The sequence below is a fragment of the Rutidosis leptorrhynchoides genome, chromosome 7 (assembly GCF_046630445.1).
Source record: "Rutidosis leptorrhynchoides isolate AG116_Rl617_1_P2 chromosome 7, CSIRO_AGI_Rlap_v1, whole genome shotgun sequence".
NCBI classification, from domain to species: domain Eukaryota; kingdom Viridiplantae; phylum Streptophyta; class Magnoliopsida; order Asterales; family Asteraceae; genus Rutidosis; species Rutidosis leptorrhynchoides.
This window is the reverse complement of record NC_092339.1, coordinates 52,096,594-52,115,896: the sequence shown is the minus strand read 5'-3', so window position 1 is coordinate 52,115,896 and position 19,303 is coordinate 52,096,594. Positions and strand designations below refer to the sequence as shown.

General features: G+C 35.8%; 1 protein-coding gene across 1 annotated transcript; it reads right to left on the bottom strand.

Annotated features, from left to right (window-relative positions):
• Nucleotides 1-16,329: 16,329 nt before the first annotated feature.
• LOC139858597 (importin subunit alpha-4-like) lies at nt 16,330-19,035 on the bottom strand. Its single transcript, XM_071847429.1, has 3 exons — nt 18,386-19,035; nt 16,744-16,871; nt 16,330-16,656 (listed from the first exon to the last, which is right to left on the bottom strand). The coding sequence occupies exons 1-3, from the start codon at nt 18,494-18,496 to the stop codon at nt 16,653-16,655; spliced, it is 243 nt and encodes an 80-aa protein (XP_071703530.1). The 5' UTR covers nt 18,497-19,035; the 3' UTR covers nt 16,330-16,652.
• Between the last annotated feature and the right edge of the window lie 268 nt (nt 19,036-19,303).

Genomic DNA, 19,303 nt, shown 5'->3' with positions numbered 1-19,303 from the left:
ATCGGCGAATAATCGAGTTGCTTGCGACACTATTCCAGAGAATTTTGTGAATGAGGGCTATGAAGAGTTGATTGAGTTCATGCATAATCATCCACTAAGGGAAGCTTTCTTCAAAACGACCACAATGTATCCTGAATTGTTAGCTGAGTTTTGGTACACCTGTGTTGGTAATAGGGAGGCAAGAACGCTTACAGGGACATACAGGAATGGTAACAACACTCTTGTCCTTACTGAAAATCATCTAAGGTTAGCTTTAAACTTACCAATGCAAAACGATTATGTTAGAGCAACTTCTAAATCAGCTGCTAGGTTAAGCTTTAATATGGTTGGTCAACAATTGACTGATTCAACTGTTAAAACAAGTATGTTTTCACCTCGTTGGATGTTTTTATTGTCTAATGTTGTAAGGAGTTTGAGTTTCAAAAGTGGTAGTTTGACTGAAATCAATGATTTTGAGGCTTTCTTGTTTCATGCAATTGTTACTGGGAGGAATATAGATTTTGCCAGGTTGTATTTCAATGAGATGTTGTTACTAGCTGAAAGAACACCAAGAGATCATAATGTTCCATTCATAAGGATTTTAAGTTTGATGATAGAACAGGCTATGACTCCTAATTTGTATGATGGGTTAAGGGTGTTCAGGGTTTATGAATTTACAGCTGTTCCTGAGTGTAGTACAAGGATGTTTCATAATCACATCAACAACAATGAAATTGGACTTACTCCAGCTATGCTTCAGTGGATCAACAATGGTCAACCAGCTCAACCTGGTCAACCAGATCAACCTTTAGATCATGAGCAATCAGGGTCTGAAGGGGAATCACATGCAGGGTCTGATCATCCAGGATCTGTAGGTGATCAAAACATTGATCAACCACTTATAGAATCTGATCATTCTGATTCTACCCCCCCAGTTACTCCACCACACAATGTTCAACAAGCAGAGCAGGCAGAAGGGATGGATGAGGAAATCCCACTCAATTCAAACCCACCTTCTCCCACTGCTCAAGAACAAAATTCTTCATTAAACAACCTTGTGAGCTCACCAGCTCATACTGAGAATATTCACATGTCTGCAAACCTAGTTGTTCCAGCACCCATAGATGCACATCAAACATCTATTAGGCAAGGTGCTGCAAGTACAACTCCACCACCTCTGCTAGAGGTTGGTGAGGGGAGTACTTTAACCCAGCCTGAACCTACTAGGATAGTGAGCTTAGATAACCTCATTACAGTTACTGAGCCAACCCCCTCAGATAACTTAACTCAAGTCCCAATCCTGGACTTATCAAACCAAACTCAAGACCAATCTATGGCTAAACCTACCTCAGACATCAGTCTGCCACCTCTCTCTCAAAATGTCCAATCCTTACACATTCTTGCACAGGCTGCCAATGCTTCATTCAGATCACAGGATGAAGTACAGGCCTCAAAAGCTTCTTTGTCCAAGGATCACCCTACTTCACAACAGGAAGGTGTTGAGGACATACAACCTTTATCAATCACAACTGGTTCTACATTGCAGGCTGAGGCACCAGTCACAGAGGTTGGCCTATCTCAGGCTTTGACTTCTATGGCTAAGAAGTTTGATGACAAGCTTCTGGGTGTGCAGTCCCAAGTTGATAAACTTCATTCTAATTTGGTTTCTCATGATGAGGTGTTGGAGGTTAGGAGGTTGGTTGGGAATGTGCAGGGTTCTGGTGATGTAGCAAGTTTAACAGTTATTGGTGATAGGTTGAGTATTTTGGAGAACAAGATGCAAGGTGTTGAAGAAGTTAAAGAATGTTTTGCTGGTTTTGCCTCAGATATCAAGTCTCTTAAGGATGATCAAGCTGAAATTTGGAGGTTCTTATCTGCTCTCTCTCATGATGATGTCAAAAAGGGGGAGAAGAGAAAGAGGTCATCAGCTGAAGGTGTTGAGGGGGAGTCTTCCAAAAGGGCTCATATTGAGGGGGAGTTACAGGTTGAGGGGGAGAGTAATGATGGTGAAAGAATGGAAACTGAAACTGAGGTGATTGTTAATCAAAATCAAGTTGAAACTGGAGTTGTTGAACCTGTTGTTGATGTTTCAATGGTTGATGCTGGAGTTATTGCTAGAGATGTTGGTGATGGCAATGATCAAGAAAATGTTGTTATGGTTGCAGCTGCTCAAGACAAATTGAGGTTTTTAATGAACAAAAGATTCAGGTTTAAGAGGTATGAAGGAGATATAGTTAATGTTGAGATTGTGAAGTCAGAAACTGAGGTGAATTTGTTGTTGACTATGACTCATATGTCTGATAAAAGAATAAAGGTGAAAGTGAGTCATATTATGAGACTTGGTTTTTGTGAGTGGAGAGGTTTGGCAGTTTGTATACAAAGATGTGAAGGAGATAAGGAGATTGTTGATGAAGTGTTCAAGAAAGTGTGTAATTTAGTTCATCTTGTTTTTGAAGAAGGATTTATCAGCTTGAAGGATTATGAGGTTTTCTGTGGTATGTTTAATTTGGAGATGAAAGAAAGAAGGTTTAGAGGTCATGTTGGGAGATACTCTGTTCCAGAACATTTGCAGTTTATTGATGAAAGCTATGTTGAGTATTTGGATGCCTTAATGATCAAAACGACTGGAAATCTAAGAATGCTGATTAGAGTGGATCAGTTTGAAGGTGCAGATATTAATTTGTTGTTTGGATTGTTGACCAGGTGCACAACTGAACAGACTCATCCTTTTAGAGTTAAGTTGTTGAAACACTTGCAGGGTAAGTTGCCCATGTTGAAGAAAATGAGATATATGAAGAGCAAGTGTAAGTTGATTGAGAAGGAGCTTACAAAACTGAAGGAGTAGAAGAACAGGTAGTTTTGACATCATCAGATAGGGGGAGATTGTTGGAAAATGATCTGATGAGTCAAAATGTTTTTGCAGGAGTTTAGAGTCTGAATGTTAGAGTCTGGAGTTGCAGAATCTGTTGTGGTCAACGGTTTAATTACTTGATAATGAAGCTATGGGAATTCTGGAGATCTGGATAAATATTTAGAAGATCACGTTTTGATTTGATATTATCTCTAGAAGATAAACACTGATTTGTTTAGAATATTAATAAGTTTAAGTTTATCTTTTCCTATTTTCTAGTCAAGTAGTTTTGGAAACCAAATCATAAAGATTTGGTTTATCTTGTATAAATAGGGGTACGATGATTCTGTATTTTGTATCTTTTGAAACACGAATACTTTTCTCTCTTATTCTATCAATTCGTGTTCTCTCAATTTCATGTTCATATAATTCTTATTTATTGTTTATTGAGAGTCTTGTGTTCATAATCAAGTTATTGTGAACTAATAAAATTATCTAACACAAGTTTGACTAGAAACTATTTTTTTTTTGTTTTAAAACTTGAGCTTACAGGTTGAACCTGCGCTTGGACAAAATGATTGAAAAAAATATAAATGTTACCATTCTCATCTCGTCCTCACACTATATGATAGCTATAGATGTTTATGTAAAACCGTAAGACCAATACCCCAACTCTTCAACAGACTTTACATTTTTTTTTGGATAAGTAATCTTCACTGTACACTGGACATACCTGACCAGTTGACCCGACCTTCAAACACTCCGACGTACTATCTGTGACGACCCCGTCAAAACACTTAACGGATCCGTCAGTTGGTCCCACAGCTTGATCGGACTTAAATGAATTAAATAAACAAAGTTGCATTCTTTTATCTCAAAAGTTTCCCAAAAAGGAAACATACCAAAATATGTAGTTTTAAACAACCAACCATAGTAATTAACCAAAAGTTGACACGAAACCTTGCCAACAAACCCACAAGTTTAAATTATCCAAAAATAGAATGCAAGCTTAAGTTTCATAAAATGTTTCATAAAATCTGCCCAAATGCAAGCAGACTCTTCTAAACACAGCGGAAGCATCACAAAACTCAAGTACCTGTGAAAACATGCAAGTAAACTGTCAACACAAAGGTTGAGTGAATTATAGGTTTAAATAAATAAATAAACTTTAAACCACAAAATTTAAAAATGTTAGAAAACATTAAACATTATTCCATTATCAATGAGCCACCTGGTAACCACTTAACCCTTTATTTACCCTTGCCAAACACAATAAAAATATACACTTGGACAGTGTATCTACAACAAATTACGAAGTACTAAACAATCCGATTATAAATTGCTAGCGCGACTAGCTCGAAATGGGGTTGTCAAACCCAATAGATCTATCCGTAGGATTCGCGTTCACCGGTAGAAACCAATGATTACAGTTACCAGACTAGGGAATATTTTTGTCCAACTCACAATGAATAATTTAAATTTAATTGTCACTTGTGTCTAAACGTAAATAAAATGCATGAAATCACATCCCAAAAATATACTTTGAAAAGTATGTAAAAACGGGACTATAACTCACCTTAAAAGCAACTGAAGAAACCACACAAACAAGCGAACAGCAAATAGAGTAAAGTGATCAGGAACGATCACAACGCCGACCTATAAATAAAGCAGGTCGATATAAATAACTAACTTAGGTCAAGTCTTAGTATGATAGCTATTGTACATGTTGCAAGTAGACATAGAACAATACTCGGCAAGCATCGGTTTGACTGGAACAGCGTACGGACACATACTTTCTATTTTTAGAAAGTTTCTATTTCAGGAAAGTTTCTATTTTAGGAAAGTTTCTATTTTTGGAAAGTTTCCAAATTTAGAAAGTTCTATTTTTAGAAAGTTTTTAAGTTAGGAAAGTTTTCTTATTTAGAAAGTCAACAAAAGTCAACTGAAAGTCAAAGTCAACCGAAAGTCAACTCAAAAGTCAAACTTGGTCAAACATAGTCAACGTTAATTTGAAAAGTGTAAGTTATAATAATAACATAAGTTATAATGTTTATTAAAGTTAAAAGTGTATAATTATGTCATAACATAAGTTTAATTAAATAAAATGAATTTTTAAAGTTAATATAAGTTGAAATGATATAATTAATATAACATAAGTAGTTAATTAATTAATTAAATATTAGTCATAATATAAATATTATTAATTAATAATAAATTTTAAATCATATCATAAGTATTATTAATTAATAATGAATTATTAATCATATCATAAGTTTCTAAATATAATTATTAAATCATAAGTATTTAATAATTAAATCATAATTAAATAATAATTAAGTCTTATAATAATTAAATAATTATTTAATATTTATTATAAGTCTTATAATAATATTCTTATAAAATAAATTTAATACTTATCATAAGTATTTTCCATTAATAATAAAAGTGTTATTAATCATAAGTTAAATTAAAAGGTTAATTAAATCATAAATAATAATTAAATAATATAATAAATATTTATATCATAAGTCTTAAATAATAATAATTACTTCTTTTACCATAAGAAATTTATTAATAATGAGTTTCATTATTTTTATCATAAGTTTTAGAATTAAACATAAGTTTTAATTCAAAAGTTCATCGGGTCGTATCTTGAGCCCCGGGTGTCGATTTCTGGCGAGCCTTATATGCATCTCCGCCTATTCAAACCACCCGACACAATGGTGTACTCAAGAACACACCAAGTACAGTCCACAAGTCGTGGTAATCAGCCATGACACCACTTGGACCTTCAATTTACTCAAAACCGTGTTTTAGTCATACCGGGTGAACCGTGGCTCGGATTTAGGTGACCCGAACATGAAAGTTCATCCCACCATCAGTCCTAACACACTAACACACCCTAAAGACACCAAGGAAGGTCACAAAGTCGGACCAAACCTGTTTCATGTCAATCCACAATTCAATTTTAACAAAATAGTAATTTGATCATAACTAGGGCTCCGGAAATCGAAACGACATGAATCCGGAGTCTAAAATTAATGTCTTGATGAGAGGAACTCATTTACATACTTTATTATAACATTTATATCAGTCACAAACTCAGAATACACGAAATAGCTGCTGTCCAGAATTTTATAAACCGAAAACATGCAATTATGAGTACATCTATGCATACAAACATCATTACAATAATCCACAAACATCATACTACTAAATAATCATCAAAATACAGTAAATAAATGAAAAATTGAAAATTCTAGAGTTAGGGTTTATACCCTAGTCAATAAACGATTGATGTTATCGCGTAGAGAACGAAGAGAGGAACGCGTTGGTGTTAAACAATTGATGATCCAAGCTATAAAATTGTTGAAGATTGATGGTGTTGGGGAGGTGTAGGGCGACGGCCAAGAGAGGGAGAAAGAGGAGGAGAGCAAATAATAAGTTTAGGTTTTGATAAAAATTGATGAAAAAGAAATTAAATCACAAAATGGGAAAAACAAGGGAGTGTTACCCCCCTCCCTTGTGGCTTCGGCCGAATGAGGCATGGGGTGGGCCCTATGGTGGGCCATCTCACTTAAATGCATAATCCTTGTGGCCCGAAAGCCCGAACGAGTCCCGAAACGCGAAAACGCACTTGCGCGATTAAAAATCCGGAGAGATAACAAACGCGCGACGAAAAATAAATATAAATACACTATATAATAATATGATCTTAAAATATCATATTTAAAATATTTAGGATTTAAATGTCCCAAAAACGCGTCCGTTGGTTTTAAAACCGAAAAGATTCGCCGGATGGAAATCCGCGAGACGTAGAAACGTATAAATTAAAATATGAATACAAATATTCACATAACACATAATAATTAATATATATATATATATATATATATATATATATATATATATATATATATATATATATATATATATATATATATATATATATATATATTATTGCAAAAATAATAATATAGGTCATAGAAATGACGTGGCACACTAACAGTTAACGGTCGTTAAATAATTAACTGAAAAAGATAACGGAAAAAGTAGGGTTGTGACAGTACCTTCCCGTTACGGAAATTTCGTCCCGAAATTTAAGCAGGCGCAGGGGTTGACTCGGCATCTGAGAACAAATGCGGGTATTTCTGCTTCATCTGGTCTTCACGCTCCCAAGTGAACTCGGGACCGCGTCTAGCCTTGCATCTGACCCGAACAATAGGAATTCTGCTTTGTTTAAGAGTCTTAACCTCTCGGTCCATGATTTCAACAGGCTCCTCAATAAAATGCAATTGCTTATTAACTTGAAGTTCCTCCAAAGGAATAGTCTGATCAAATTCAGCCAAGCACTTCTTTAAATTCGAAATATGGAAAACATCGTGAACAGCACTGAGTTCTTGCGGCAATTTCAAACGATAAGCCACCGGTCCAACTCTTTCAATGATCTCAAAAGGTCCCACGAAACGAGGACTTAACTTCCCTCTTTTACCAAAACGGATTACGCCCTTCCAAGGCGAAACCTTTAACATAACATGATCACCAACTTGAAATTCAACATCTTTCCTTCCCTTATCGGCATAACTCTTTTGCCGACTTCTAGCAGTTCTCAACCTTTCTTTAATTTGTACAATCTTCTCAGTAGTCTCGTGAATAATCTCTGGACCTGTAAGTTGAGCATCCCCAACCTCATTCCAACAAATAGGAGACCTACATTTCCTACCGTACAAAGCTTCAAACGGTGCGGCTTTAATATTTGCGTGGTAACTGTTGTTATAAGAAAACTCAGCTAGCGGCAAATATTTATCCCACCCATTTCCAAAATCAATGACGCACGCTCGCAACATGTCTTCTAATGTCTGAATAGTCCTTTCACTTTGACCATCCGTTTGAGGATGATAAGCGGTGCTCATATCCAACCTAGTACCCAAGGCTTCCTGTAAAAATCGCCAAAACCTTGACACAAATCGACTGTCTCGGTCGGAAATAATGGACACGGGAACACCATGCCTAGAAACAATCTCTTTCAAATACAAACGGGTGAGTTTCTCCATCGAATCCGTTTCCCTAATCGGCAAAAAGTGAGCCGACTTAGTGAGTCGATCTACAATCACCCAAATCGCATCATAGCCACCCGAAACTCTTGGTAACTTAGTAATAAAATCCATAGTGATACCTTCTCACTTCCACTCGGGAATTTCTGGTTGCACCAAAAGTCCAGACGTTTTTTGATGTTCAGCTTTGACCTTAGCACAGGTCAAACACTTAGCCACATACGTAGCCACATCACCTTTCAAATTATGCCACCAATACAGCTTCTTAAGATCCTGATACATCTTTCCTGAACCAGGATGAATAGATTATCTAGACTTATGAGCCTCATCCAAAACAAGTTGTCGAAGACCTCCAAATTTAGAAACCCAAAGACGTCCCACAAAATACCTAGTACCATCAGCTCGTACTTCAAACTTCTTAGCCACCTTTTCTACATTCTCCTTCACGAAATTCTCCTCCTTTAAGGCTTCTTGTTGTGCCTCAAGAATCTGCCTAACGAGGTTTGATCTAACCGTCATATTCAAGGCCCTAACCCTGCGAGGTTCAGTCCTTTCTTTACGACTCAATGCATCAGCCACAACATTGGCCTTACCCGGGTGATACAAAAGGTCACAATTATAATCATTCAATGTCTCAATCCATCTTCGTTGTCTCATGTTCAACTGTTTCAGATCGAGGATATGTTGAAGACTCTTGTGATCGGTGTACACAGTACTCTTAACACCATAAAGATAGTGTCTCCAAATTTTAAGCGCAAAAACAACAGCCCCCAACTCTAAATCATGAGTTGTATAGTTCTGTTCGTGAATCTTCAACTGTCGTGACACATACGCAATATCCTTCTTTCGTTGCATCAAAACGCAACCATAGCCTTGTCGCGATGCATCACAATAAACAACAAAATCGTCATTACCCTCTGGTAGTGACAAAATCGGAGCGGTAGTCAACTTCTTCTTCAAAATCTGAAAAGCATCCTCATGTTCACCCTTCCACTCATACTTCTTCCCCTTATGCGTTAAAGTAGTCAAAGGTTTCGCAATACGAGAGAAATCCTGAATGAACCTTCGATAGTAACCTGCCAACCCTAAGAACTGACGAATCTGAGTAGGAGTTTTCGGAGTTTCCCACTTTTCAATCGCCTCAATTTTAGCAGGATCAACTTGTATTCCCTGTTTATTAACAATATGACCAAGGAACTGAACTTCTCTTAACCAAAAAGCACACTTAGAGAACTTAGCGTACAACTCTTCTTTCTTTAACAAATCAAGCACTAACCTCAAGTGTTCTTCGTGCTCTTCATCAATCTTAGAATAGATAAGGATGTCGTCGATGAAAACAATAACGAACTTGTCCAGATAGGGTCTACACACACGGTTCATGAGGTCCATGAACACAGCAGGTGCATTTGTCAATCCGAACGGCATAACAAGAAATTCAAAGTGACCGTAACGGGTGCGAAAAGCAGTTTTTGAAACATCAGATTCTTTAACACGCAACTGATGATAGCCAGAACGAAGATCAATTTTTGAATAAACAGAAGAACCCTGAAGCTGATCGAACAGATCATCAATTCTCGGAAGAGGATAACGATTTTTAACAGTGAGCTTATTCAGTTCACGATAATCAATGCATAAACGAAAAGAACCATCTTTCTTCTTAACAAACAGAACGGGAGCTCCCCAAGGGGACGAGCTAGGACAAATGAAACCTTTGTCTAACAACTCACGAAGTTGACTCGACAATTCTTGAAGTTCGGAAGGCGCAAGACGATAAGGAGCACGTGCTACAGGAGCAGCGCCGGGAACAAGATCAATTTGGAATTCTACCACGCGTTGCGTCGGAAGGCCAGGGTAAGTCATCGGGAAACACCTCGGGAAAATCCCTAACAATGTGTACGTCATCAACATTCTTCACTTCTTTACTAGGATCAACAAAATGAGCAAGAATAGCATGACAGCCTTTGCGAAGATGTTTACGAACTTTCATACAGCTAATAAGATTTAACTGTGTGCATTTCTTATCTCCAAAGACCATCAGCGGCTCTCCAATCACATCAGTAATACGAATAGCCTTATCATAACACACGATCTCAGCACGGTTCGCAGACAACCAATCCATACCAATAACAATATCAAAACTACCAAGTTCAATCGGTATCAAATCTATCTCAAAATCCCTACCACCCAGTTTAATGTTACATTTACGATGTACATTCTTAGCAGTAAGTTCTTTACCATTAGCTACTTCAACAACATAAGTATTGTCTAAGGGAGTTAACAGCGTTTTGATTCTTGGACTTAATTTACTCGACACGAAACTTAAATCAGCCCCCGAATCAAATAGTACATAAACTGATAAATCGTTGACTGAGAACGTACCAGTAACAAGCTTATGATCTTCCTCCGCATCCTTAGCATTAATGTTGAACGCTCGGCCGCGTGCAGTTTCAGCAGTCTTCTTATTGGGACAAGCATCTCGAAAATGCCCCGGCTTCCCACACTCATAACAAACCCTTGGATTACCTCCATTATTCGGTTTCCCATTACCATTTCCGTTACCACCTCTATTACCAACATTATTATTATTACCACCAGCCGCGGGAGTAGCAGAACCCGGCAAAAGCACTGTACAATCTTTAGCAATGTGCCCTTGCTTGGAGCACCTCTTACAAGTAACTGTGCAGTAACCATCATGAGCTTTATAGCAACGAGGACACACACGCTGATTTCTGTTGTTAGCACCTGAGGTATCCTGTTTCTTCTGCTGATTTTGGTTTTGATTGCGGTTGTTATCCCACTTTCGTTTCCCATTATCAGCCTTCTTGACAACCTCCTCACTAGTTTCAACAACTGTAGTCTTGCTTCTTCTCAACACCTTGTCATTAAGTTTGTGGGCCATAGACATAGCCGCCTCAATAGTCTGGGGTTCACTAGACTCAACCCCGTGTTCAATATTCTCGGACAAACCATCAATGTAAGCCTCAATTTTGCGGTCCTCATCCGCATAAACCCTAGGACACAGCAAAGTTAACTCAAAAAACCTTCGTTCATAGGCATCTAACTCGGTGCCATGCATTTTCAAATTCTTGAACTCAACCTCTAGCTTCTTAAGCTCACCCCGAGGTCTATAGCGGGTGATCAATCTTTCCTTAAAATCATTCCAGGACAAACCATAAGCTACATCACTCCCCAAACTACTAACCAGATTGTTCCACCATGTCAAGGCACTATCCTTGAGAGTGCAACCAGCGAAACTAACTTTGTCCTCTTCACGGACCCGACTGACCCTGAAAATAGATTCGATTTTCTCGAACCAACGAGTAAGCCTTATTGGTCCTTCCGTACCACTGAATTCTTGGGGTCGACCAGCCATAAAAGTTTTGTGGGAGCATCCCACGTTGTTGTTCACATTGGCGTTAACATTAGCATTTGCTGCCATAGCAGCAGCAATTCCTTCATTGATCAGGCGTTGCATACGCGCTTCAGTGGACTCTCTTGGAGGCATGATCTTCAAAATAGAATAACACATCCGTTAGTACCAAGAATAATACTAGTGTCATAAATGAATAGATCAAAACACGAAAGGACTAACCATTAAGATATTAGTCAACTAACACTATGAGTAATAACATGATAGTTATGATTGTTATAGAAATAACCATCACATGCATACATATTTTATGATAACATCATACAACATACATAGCACCTAACATACATGAACATAGATTACACATAATATAAAATGCCAAGAGCCACAACATCAGAAATAAAACATGATAATGATAATAGACGTCATAAAAATAACCATCCATACATAATGAAAAAAAATATCCCATAACAAAATCTTAATAAAATCCTCGGCAAAACGCCGTACATAACCCAAAATGTATGTATAAAAAGGACATTAAGTCTGATGAAATAGATAATCAATATGAATAATCATATCACATTCACTTAGAGCGGGTGTGATAAGCTGGTCCAGCATGAGTCTCGGCAGGATCCTCATGCTTGCGCAACTTCCCTTTCACAACATCTAACTCTTCCTTCAACACACGAACAGTGCTCTCGAGAGCCTCGAACTTAGCCTTAACTTCTCGATCACGCTTACGGTTCTCATCCTCAACCCTATGCTTGAAAGTGATAAAGTTACCCATGTCGGCACGGATCTCGTCCATAACTTCATTATGTGGCAAAGTGCGCAAACAATCACTAAGGGCGTTAATACGTGTCACCTCATTATAAGCCCGGTTCATATGAGTAATGGTAGAAAAATAGTAATGAACAGGATCATCAATCTCTGGTTGATTAGCACGGCGTCTAGCAGGAGACGGTGGAGCAGGAGCAGCAACGAAGTTATCGCTCGACGTCGACATCTACAAACAGCAAAACCGCAAAACCGCAAACCACTGGACATACCTGACCAGTTGACCCGACCTTCAAACACTCTGACGTACTATCTATGACGACCCCGTCAAAACACTTAACGGATCCTTCAGTTGGTCCCACAGCTTGATCAGACTTAAATGAATTAAATAAACAAAGTTGCATTCTTTTATCTCAAAAGTTTCCCAAAAAGGAAACAAATCAAAATATGTAGTTTTAAACAACCAACCATAGTAATAAACCAAAAGTTGACACGAAACCTTGCCAACAAACCCACAAGTTTAAATTATCCAAAAATAGAATGCAAGCTTAAGTTTCATAAAATGTTTCATAAAATCTGCCCAAATGCATGCAGACTCTTCTAAACACAGTGGAAGCATCACAAAACTCAAGTACCTGTGAAAACATGCAAGTAAACTGTCAACACAAAGGTTGAGTGAATTATAGGTTTAAATAAATAAATAAACTTTAGACCACAAGATTTAAAAATGTTAGAAAACATTAAACATTATTCCATTATCAATGAGCCACCTGGTAACTTCTTAACCCTTTATTTACCCTTGCCAAACACAATAAAAATATACACTTGGACAGTGTATCTACAACAAATTACGAAGTACTAAACAATCCGATTATAAATTGCTAGCGCGACTAGCTCGAAATGGGGTTGTCAAACCCGATAGATCTATCCGTAGGATTCGCGTTCACCGGTAGAAACCAATGATTACAGTTACCAGACTAGGGAATATTTTTGTCCAACTCACAATGAATAATTTAAATTTAATTGTCACTTTTGTCTAAACGTAAATAAAATGCATGAAATCACATCCCAAAAATATACTTTGAAAAGTATGTAAAAACGGGACTATAACTCACCTTAAAAGCAACTGAAGAAACCACACAAACAAGCGAACAGCAAATAGAGTAAAGTGATCAGGAACGATCACAACGCCGACCTATAAATAAAGCAGGTCGATATAAATAACTAACTTAGGTCAAGTCTTAGTATGATAGCTATTGTACATGTTGCAAGTAGACATAGAACAATACTCGGCAAGCATCGGTTTGACTGGAACAGCGTACGGACACATACTTTCTATTTTTAGAAAGTTTCTATTTTAGGAAAGTTTCTATTTTAGGAAAGTTTCTATTTTAGGAAAGTTTCTATTTTTGGAAAGTTTCCAAATTTAGAAAGTTCTATTTTTAGAAAGTTTTTAAGTTAGGAAAGTTTCCTTATTTAGAAAGTCAACAAAAGTCAACTGAAAGTCAAAGTCAACCGAAAGTCAACTCAAAAGTCAAACTTGGTCAAACATAGTCAACGATAATTTGAAAAGTGTAAGTTATAATAATAACATAAGTTATAATGTTTATTAAAGTTAAAAGTGTATAATTATGTCATAACATAAGTTTAATTAAATAAAATGAATTTTTAAAGTTAATATAAGTTGAAATGATATAATTAATATAACATAAGTAGTTAATTAATTAATTAAATATTAGTCATAATATAAATATTATTAATTAATAATAAATTTTAAATCATATCATAAGTATTATTAATTAATAATGAATTATTAATCATATCATAAGTTTCTAAATATAATTATTAAATCATAAGTATTTAATAATTAAATCATAATTAAGTCTTATAATAATTAAATAATTATTTAATATTTATTATAAGTCTTATAATAATATTCTTATAAAATAAATTTAATACTTATCATAAGTATTTTCCATTAATAATAAAAGTGTTATTAATCATAAGTTAAATTAAAAGGTTAATTAAATCATAAATAATAATTAAATGATATAATAAATATTTATATCATAAGTCTTAAATAATAATAATTACTTCTTTTACCATAAGAAATTTATTAATAATGAGTTTCATTATTTTTATCATAAGTTTTAGAATTAAACATAAGTTTTAATTCAAAAGTTCATCGGGTCGTATCTTGAGCCCCGGGTGTCGATTTCTGGCGAGCCTTATATGCATCTCCACCTATTCAAACCACCCGACACAATGGTGTACTCAAGAACACACCAAGTACAGTCCACAAGTCGTGGTAATCAGCCATGACACCACTTGGACCTTCAATTTACTCAAAACCGTGTTTTAGTCATACCGGGTGAACCGTGGCTCGGATTTAGGTGACCCGAACATGAAAGTTCGTCCCATCATCAGTCCTAACACACTAACACACCCTAAAGACACCAAGGAAGGTCAAAAAGTCGGACCAAACCTGTTTCATGTCAATCCACAATTCAATTTTAACAAAATAGTAATTTGATCATAACTAGGGCTCCGGAAATCGAAATGACATGAATCCGGAGTCTAAAATTAATGTCTTGATGAGAGGAACTCATTTACATACTTTATTTTAACATTTATATCAATCACAAACTCAGAATACACGAAATAGCTGCTGTCCAGAATTTTATAAACCGAAAACATGCAATTATGAGTACATCTATGCATACAAACATCATTACAATAATTCACAAACATCATACTACTAAATAATCATCAAAATACAGTAAATAAATGAAAAATTGAAAATTCTAGGGTTAGGGTTTATACCCTAGTCAATAAACGATTGATGTTATCGCGTAGAGAACGAAGAGAGGAACGCGTTGGTGTTAAACAATTGATGATCCAAGCTATAAAATTGTTGAAGATTGATGGTGTTGGGGAGGTGTAGGGCGACGGCCAAGAGAGGGAGAAAGAGGAGGAGAGCAAATAATAAGTTTAAGTTTTGATAAAAATTGATGAAAAAGAAATTAAATCACAAAATGGGAAAAACAAGGGAGTGTTACCCCCCTCCCTTGTGGCTTCGGCCGAATGAGGCATGGGGTGGGCCCCATGGTGGGCCATCTCACTTAAATGCATAATCCTTGTGGCCCGAAAGCCCGAACGAGTCCCGAAACGCGAAAACGCACTTACGCGATTAAAAATCCGGAGAGATAACAAACGCGCGACAAAAAATAAATATAAATACACTATATAATAATATGATCTTAAAATATCATATTTAAAATATTTAGGATTTAAATGTCCCAAAAACGCGTCCGTTGGTTTTAAAACCGAAAAGATTCGCCGGATGAAAATCCGCGAGACGTAGAAACGTATAAATTAAAATATGAATACAAATATTCACATAACACATAATAATTAATATATATATATTATTGCAAAAATAATAATATAGGTCATAGAAATGACGTGGCACTCTAACAGTTAACGGTCGTTAAATAATTAACTGAAAAAGATAACGGAAAAAGTAGGGTCGTGACACTATCCTACTAGCTCCCAAGAACCTGCAAGTTAAGAAGTGGAACTTTTAGTAGATGCAGTTATAGATAAATTCATCGTTAACGTCTTGGGTCCACATCACTCATTTTCGCAAAGTTCACTGCTATTTGTTATGACTGGCAAATGGGTCAGGTTGGGTCGGTTTGGGTAACACGTCAAAATGGTTTTGGATTGAAATGGGTCATAGGTCAAACGGGTCAATTTTTTTACACGGTTCAAAATGAGTCAGGTTGGGTCGGTTTGGGTAACGGGTCGAAACGGGTCACAGGTCAGTTGGGTCAAATGGCTTAAATGGGTTACGTCGCTTTTTTTTACATTTATTACATTATTTTAGTTATTATTATTTATTTATTATATATACATAAGAACAATTAATATACATAATAAATGATATAACCATGAATGCTTTCATAAAATTTTGACGGATGAAACTTTTTGTGCTCGACCCATTTGACTCATTCACAAAATCCATTAGACCCATTTCTATTTATTGATCTTTGAGTATTGATACCCATTAGACCCGTTCCTTCATTTTTTGTATAGGACATAATAGGTTGGAGAGAAACCCTTTTGGATCTTTTTTTAAGTTTTAATTTATATTGTTAGGCTTAATTTTTCTCAAGACTCAATTGACCTGAAAGCTTGACCCATTTGACCCGAATTTGAGTTTATGATTCACAATTGCCATGTCTACTATTTGTTCATTTTTCTTTTAAAAATATAAGAGTATCATATGGGTGAAAAATAGAAACTGATTTCGGGTTTATACAAATGTTTCAATTCTAAAACATAATTAAATAACCGTATTGCCTGTTGTAGGCACACTCTTTATGTAACCAAAGTCTGAAAGGAAGTTAAAACGCTAAAAATGTGATGGAAGTAATCACTTTTCAGTTGTTGAAACTGAATCCATCAGATGGAACTTTAATATTAGTTTCCCCGCCAAAGTTGAAGCCATCATCTTCTACACCCTCCTCTTCCTCTTCCAACCAAAACGTCTTGAGAATTTCAACTGCTTTTTCATATAATATTTCATATTATATATTATACTTCCCTGGCTCACCAATTACCTACGAATCATAGCATACAGTTTATAAGTAACAGTATATAACTTTTCGATTATTAAACTTAGGGAGGGATATGACATGAGAGTGTACTTGATCTGATCATTATTACCACAAGAAGTGGCGTTTAATATTGCCCAAGCAGATTCTTTCTTTATGTCGAATTCAGCTATTTGAAGCAAATTCACCAAAGGGGCAATTAACCCTGCTTCAATTACAGCCTGTGCATGAAAAATTGTGAAACTAATGCAGTAAAATATAGTGCTTCTTTCCAATAGGCTGTAAGTGTGTCAAGATGTGTGGTACAGGTAAGGGTCAAAAGGCTTTAGGGTTAAACTGGTTATTTTTTAGTGAGGGTTTATCAAAAGACTCGGTTAAATTAGTACCTTCACTCAGTTGAATGTGCTTGGCACATGGCTTATATCCTGTTTAATTTTGACACAGTGTGCACAGCTTTCAGGTAAAACAAAAAGACAATAATAAAAATCTTAACATGGATATTTAAACAGCATTCAACTCCTCTTTTCAGCAAGAAGCCAAAAGTCGTAACAATTAAAGTGTAAATAAGATCATACACGGTCAGTGGCGGTACCAGGATTACAAGTCACCGGGGGCAAAAAAAATTATAAAACCGTGGCAATTTTTTGGGCAAAATATGGAGATTTTGGGGCAAAAAATGGAGGTTTTTAAGCAAATTATGGAGGTTTTTGGGCAAAATTTTAACATTTGTGGACAAAATTTGAAGGTTTTGAGGTAAAATTTGAAGATTTATGGGCAAAATTTAAAGGTTTTGGGGCAAAATATGTAGGTTTTGGGGCAAAAAAAAAAAATCCACGGGGGCAAAGTCGAAAAATCCAAAAATTTTACACTGAAAATTGCAAATCCACTGGGGGCAGCTGCCCCCGCCTGTCCCCATTAAAAACCGCCCCTGTACACAGTCATAAGACTCAATCACATGCATGGTCTTCATTTCGTTTTACATCTGTATTCTTCCTTCAAAAGTCAAACCCAACATTTGTGGATGTGAGTAAGATCTATATATAACCATGTAACAGAAAATAAGTAGGATTTAAGTCTGAAAATTGATGACACCATTCATAGGAATTGAACTTTGATCTTTTTTACTTAAAGTATTTATTGTTGTTGTATGATTCCTTAATTAAAGAATAGTACTAGTTGACAAAACATCAACTTTTGTAACAAAACAAATTACATAACTAGTGGATTAAACATTTAATTGACATTATGCTAGTATACAATTCGATAATAAATTGGACAATATTTGCATTCAGATTAAAATTGAATCGCCATTCTAAAATCTAGGGTTCATACGATAAAGTGATAAACTTAAATAATTCAATAATGAAACAAATTTGAATAGAGTTTGAATTACGATGTTGAAATACCAAAAACATGTGTTATTCCGAAAGCATCTCAAAATCTAGCCGGAGAAACAAATGGCATGTCATTTATTTCTTATAACTTATTATGATTTCCACTAGCATGGGTCAAGCGCTACAAGCTAAGAAGTTTTTCAGTGCATATGCCGTCTTACAGTCAAGTAATTTACAACAATAAGTGAAATATAATATTAACAAAACAAGATGAATTCGAGAAATACAGGTCAAAAGACAATGTTCACTACAGCACAATTCAGAGACTTACAACTTATGGATAATTTATGAATCATAAGCAAATATATGTATTGATTAGTACACCAACTCTGTAAGCATACCTGAGTTTGGAGATCATCGCCTGCCACAATATTCTCAACAGTTCGAAGTGCTGGAATAATTACAGATGGAGAAGGATATGATGTGAGAAGAAACAGATGTGAATGTCTCATACTCGGTAACAATCCGTACAAGAAATACACAACATATCAGCGAGCAATGACTTAATTAAACATCACTATTTACCTATAGAGAGCAATTTACAAAACTGGCTAGTTGCTCCAGAAATGCTTCATCACCTCCAAATCAGTTGCGATGAACATAACCCCAAACCCCAAGTGTTTTCTCCAAAATTCTTCATTCTGTTGTTGTTTAAACCTAATTGATTGCTTGAGATCTATTCTACATCTAATATTCGATCTAATTTCACCTACATTCGATCTAAACAACCTCTAATTCTCAAAATCAGTGATGAACTCAGTAACTTGCTTTGTTCGTACTTGATACACCTGATCTGATTCAATTCTCTGAATCCACGACTGATGATCTAATTGATGCGACATATTGATTCTACAACTTATATATGAACTAATCAAGCTTCCTTCAATCCATAACAACTCTCAGTTTACATATAGGGTGAGATTTAGTTTAAGAAGAAGACACAATGTTCCCACATATATATCATCACATGTGAGTTAACTGAAAATTTTAACAGAAGCTAACTGGAGTATAACGACCCCCCAAAATAATGCCGTAAGTTATTCATCGGTCTCATGTATACGTTTTGTGAATATTGCATTCTTTTAAAAGACACACCATAAATGAATATATAAATCCAAGGTTTTCGACATCTGATGATTTCTACCTATAGACAATCACCGTAAATAATAGTTTACGATAATACATCCGTTGACAATACAGTCAAAGTAAGATACATGGTGATGATTTTGAATGCAAGTTTTCTTGAAATATGCCATGAA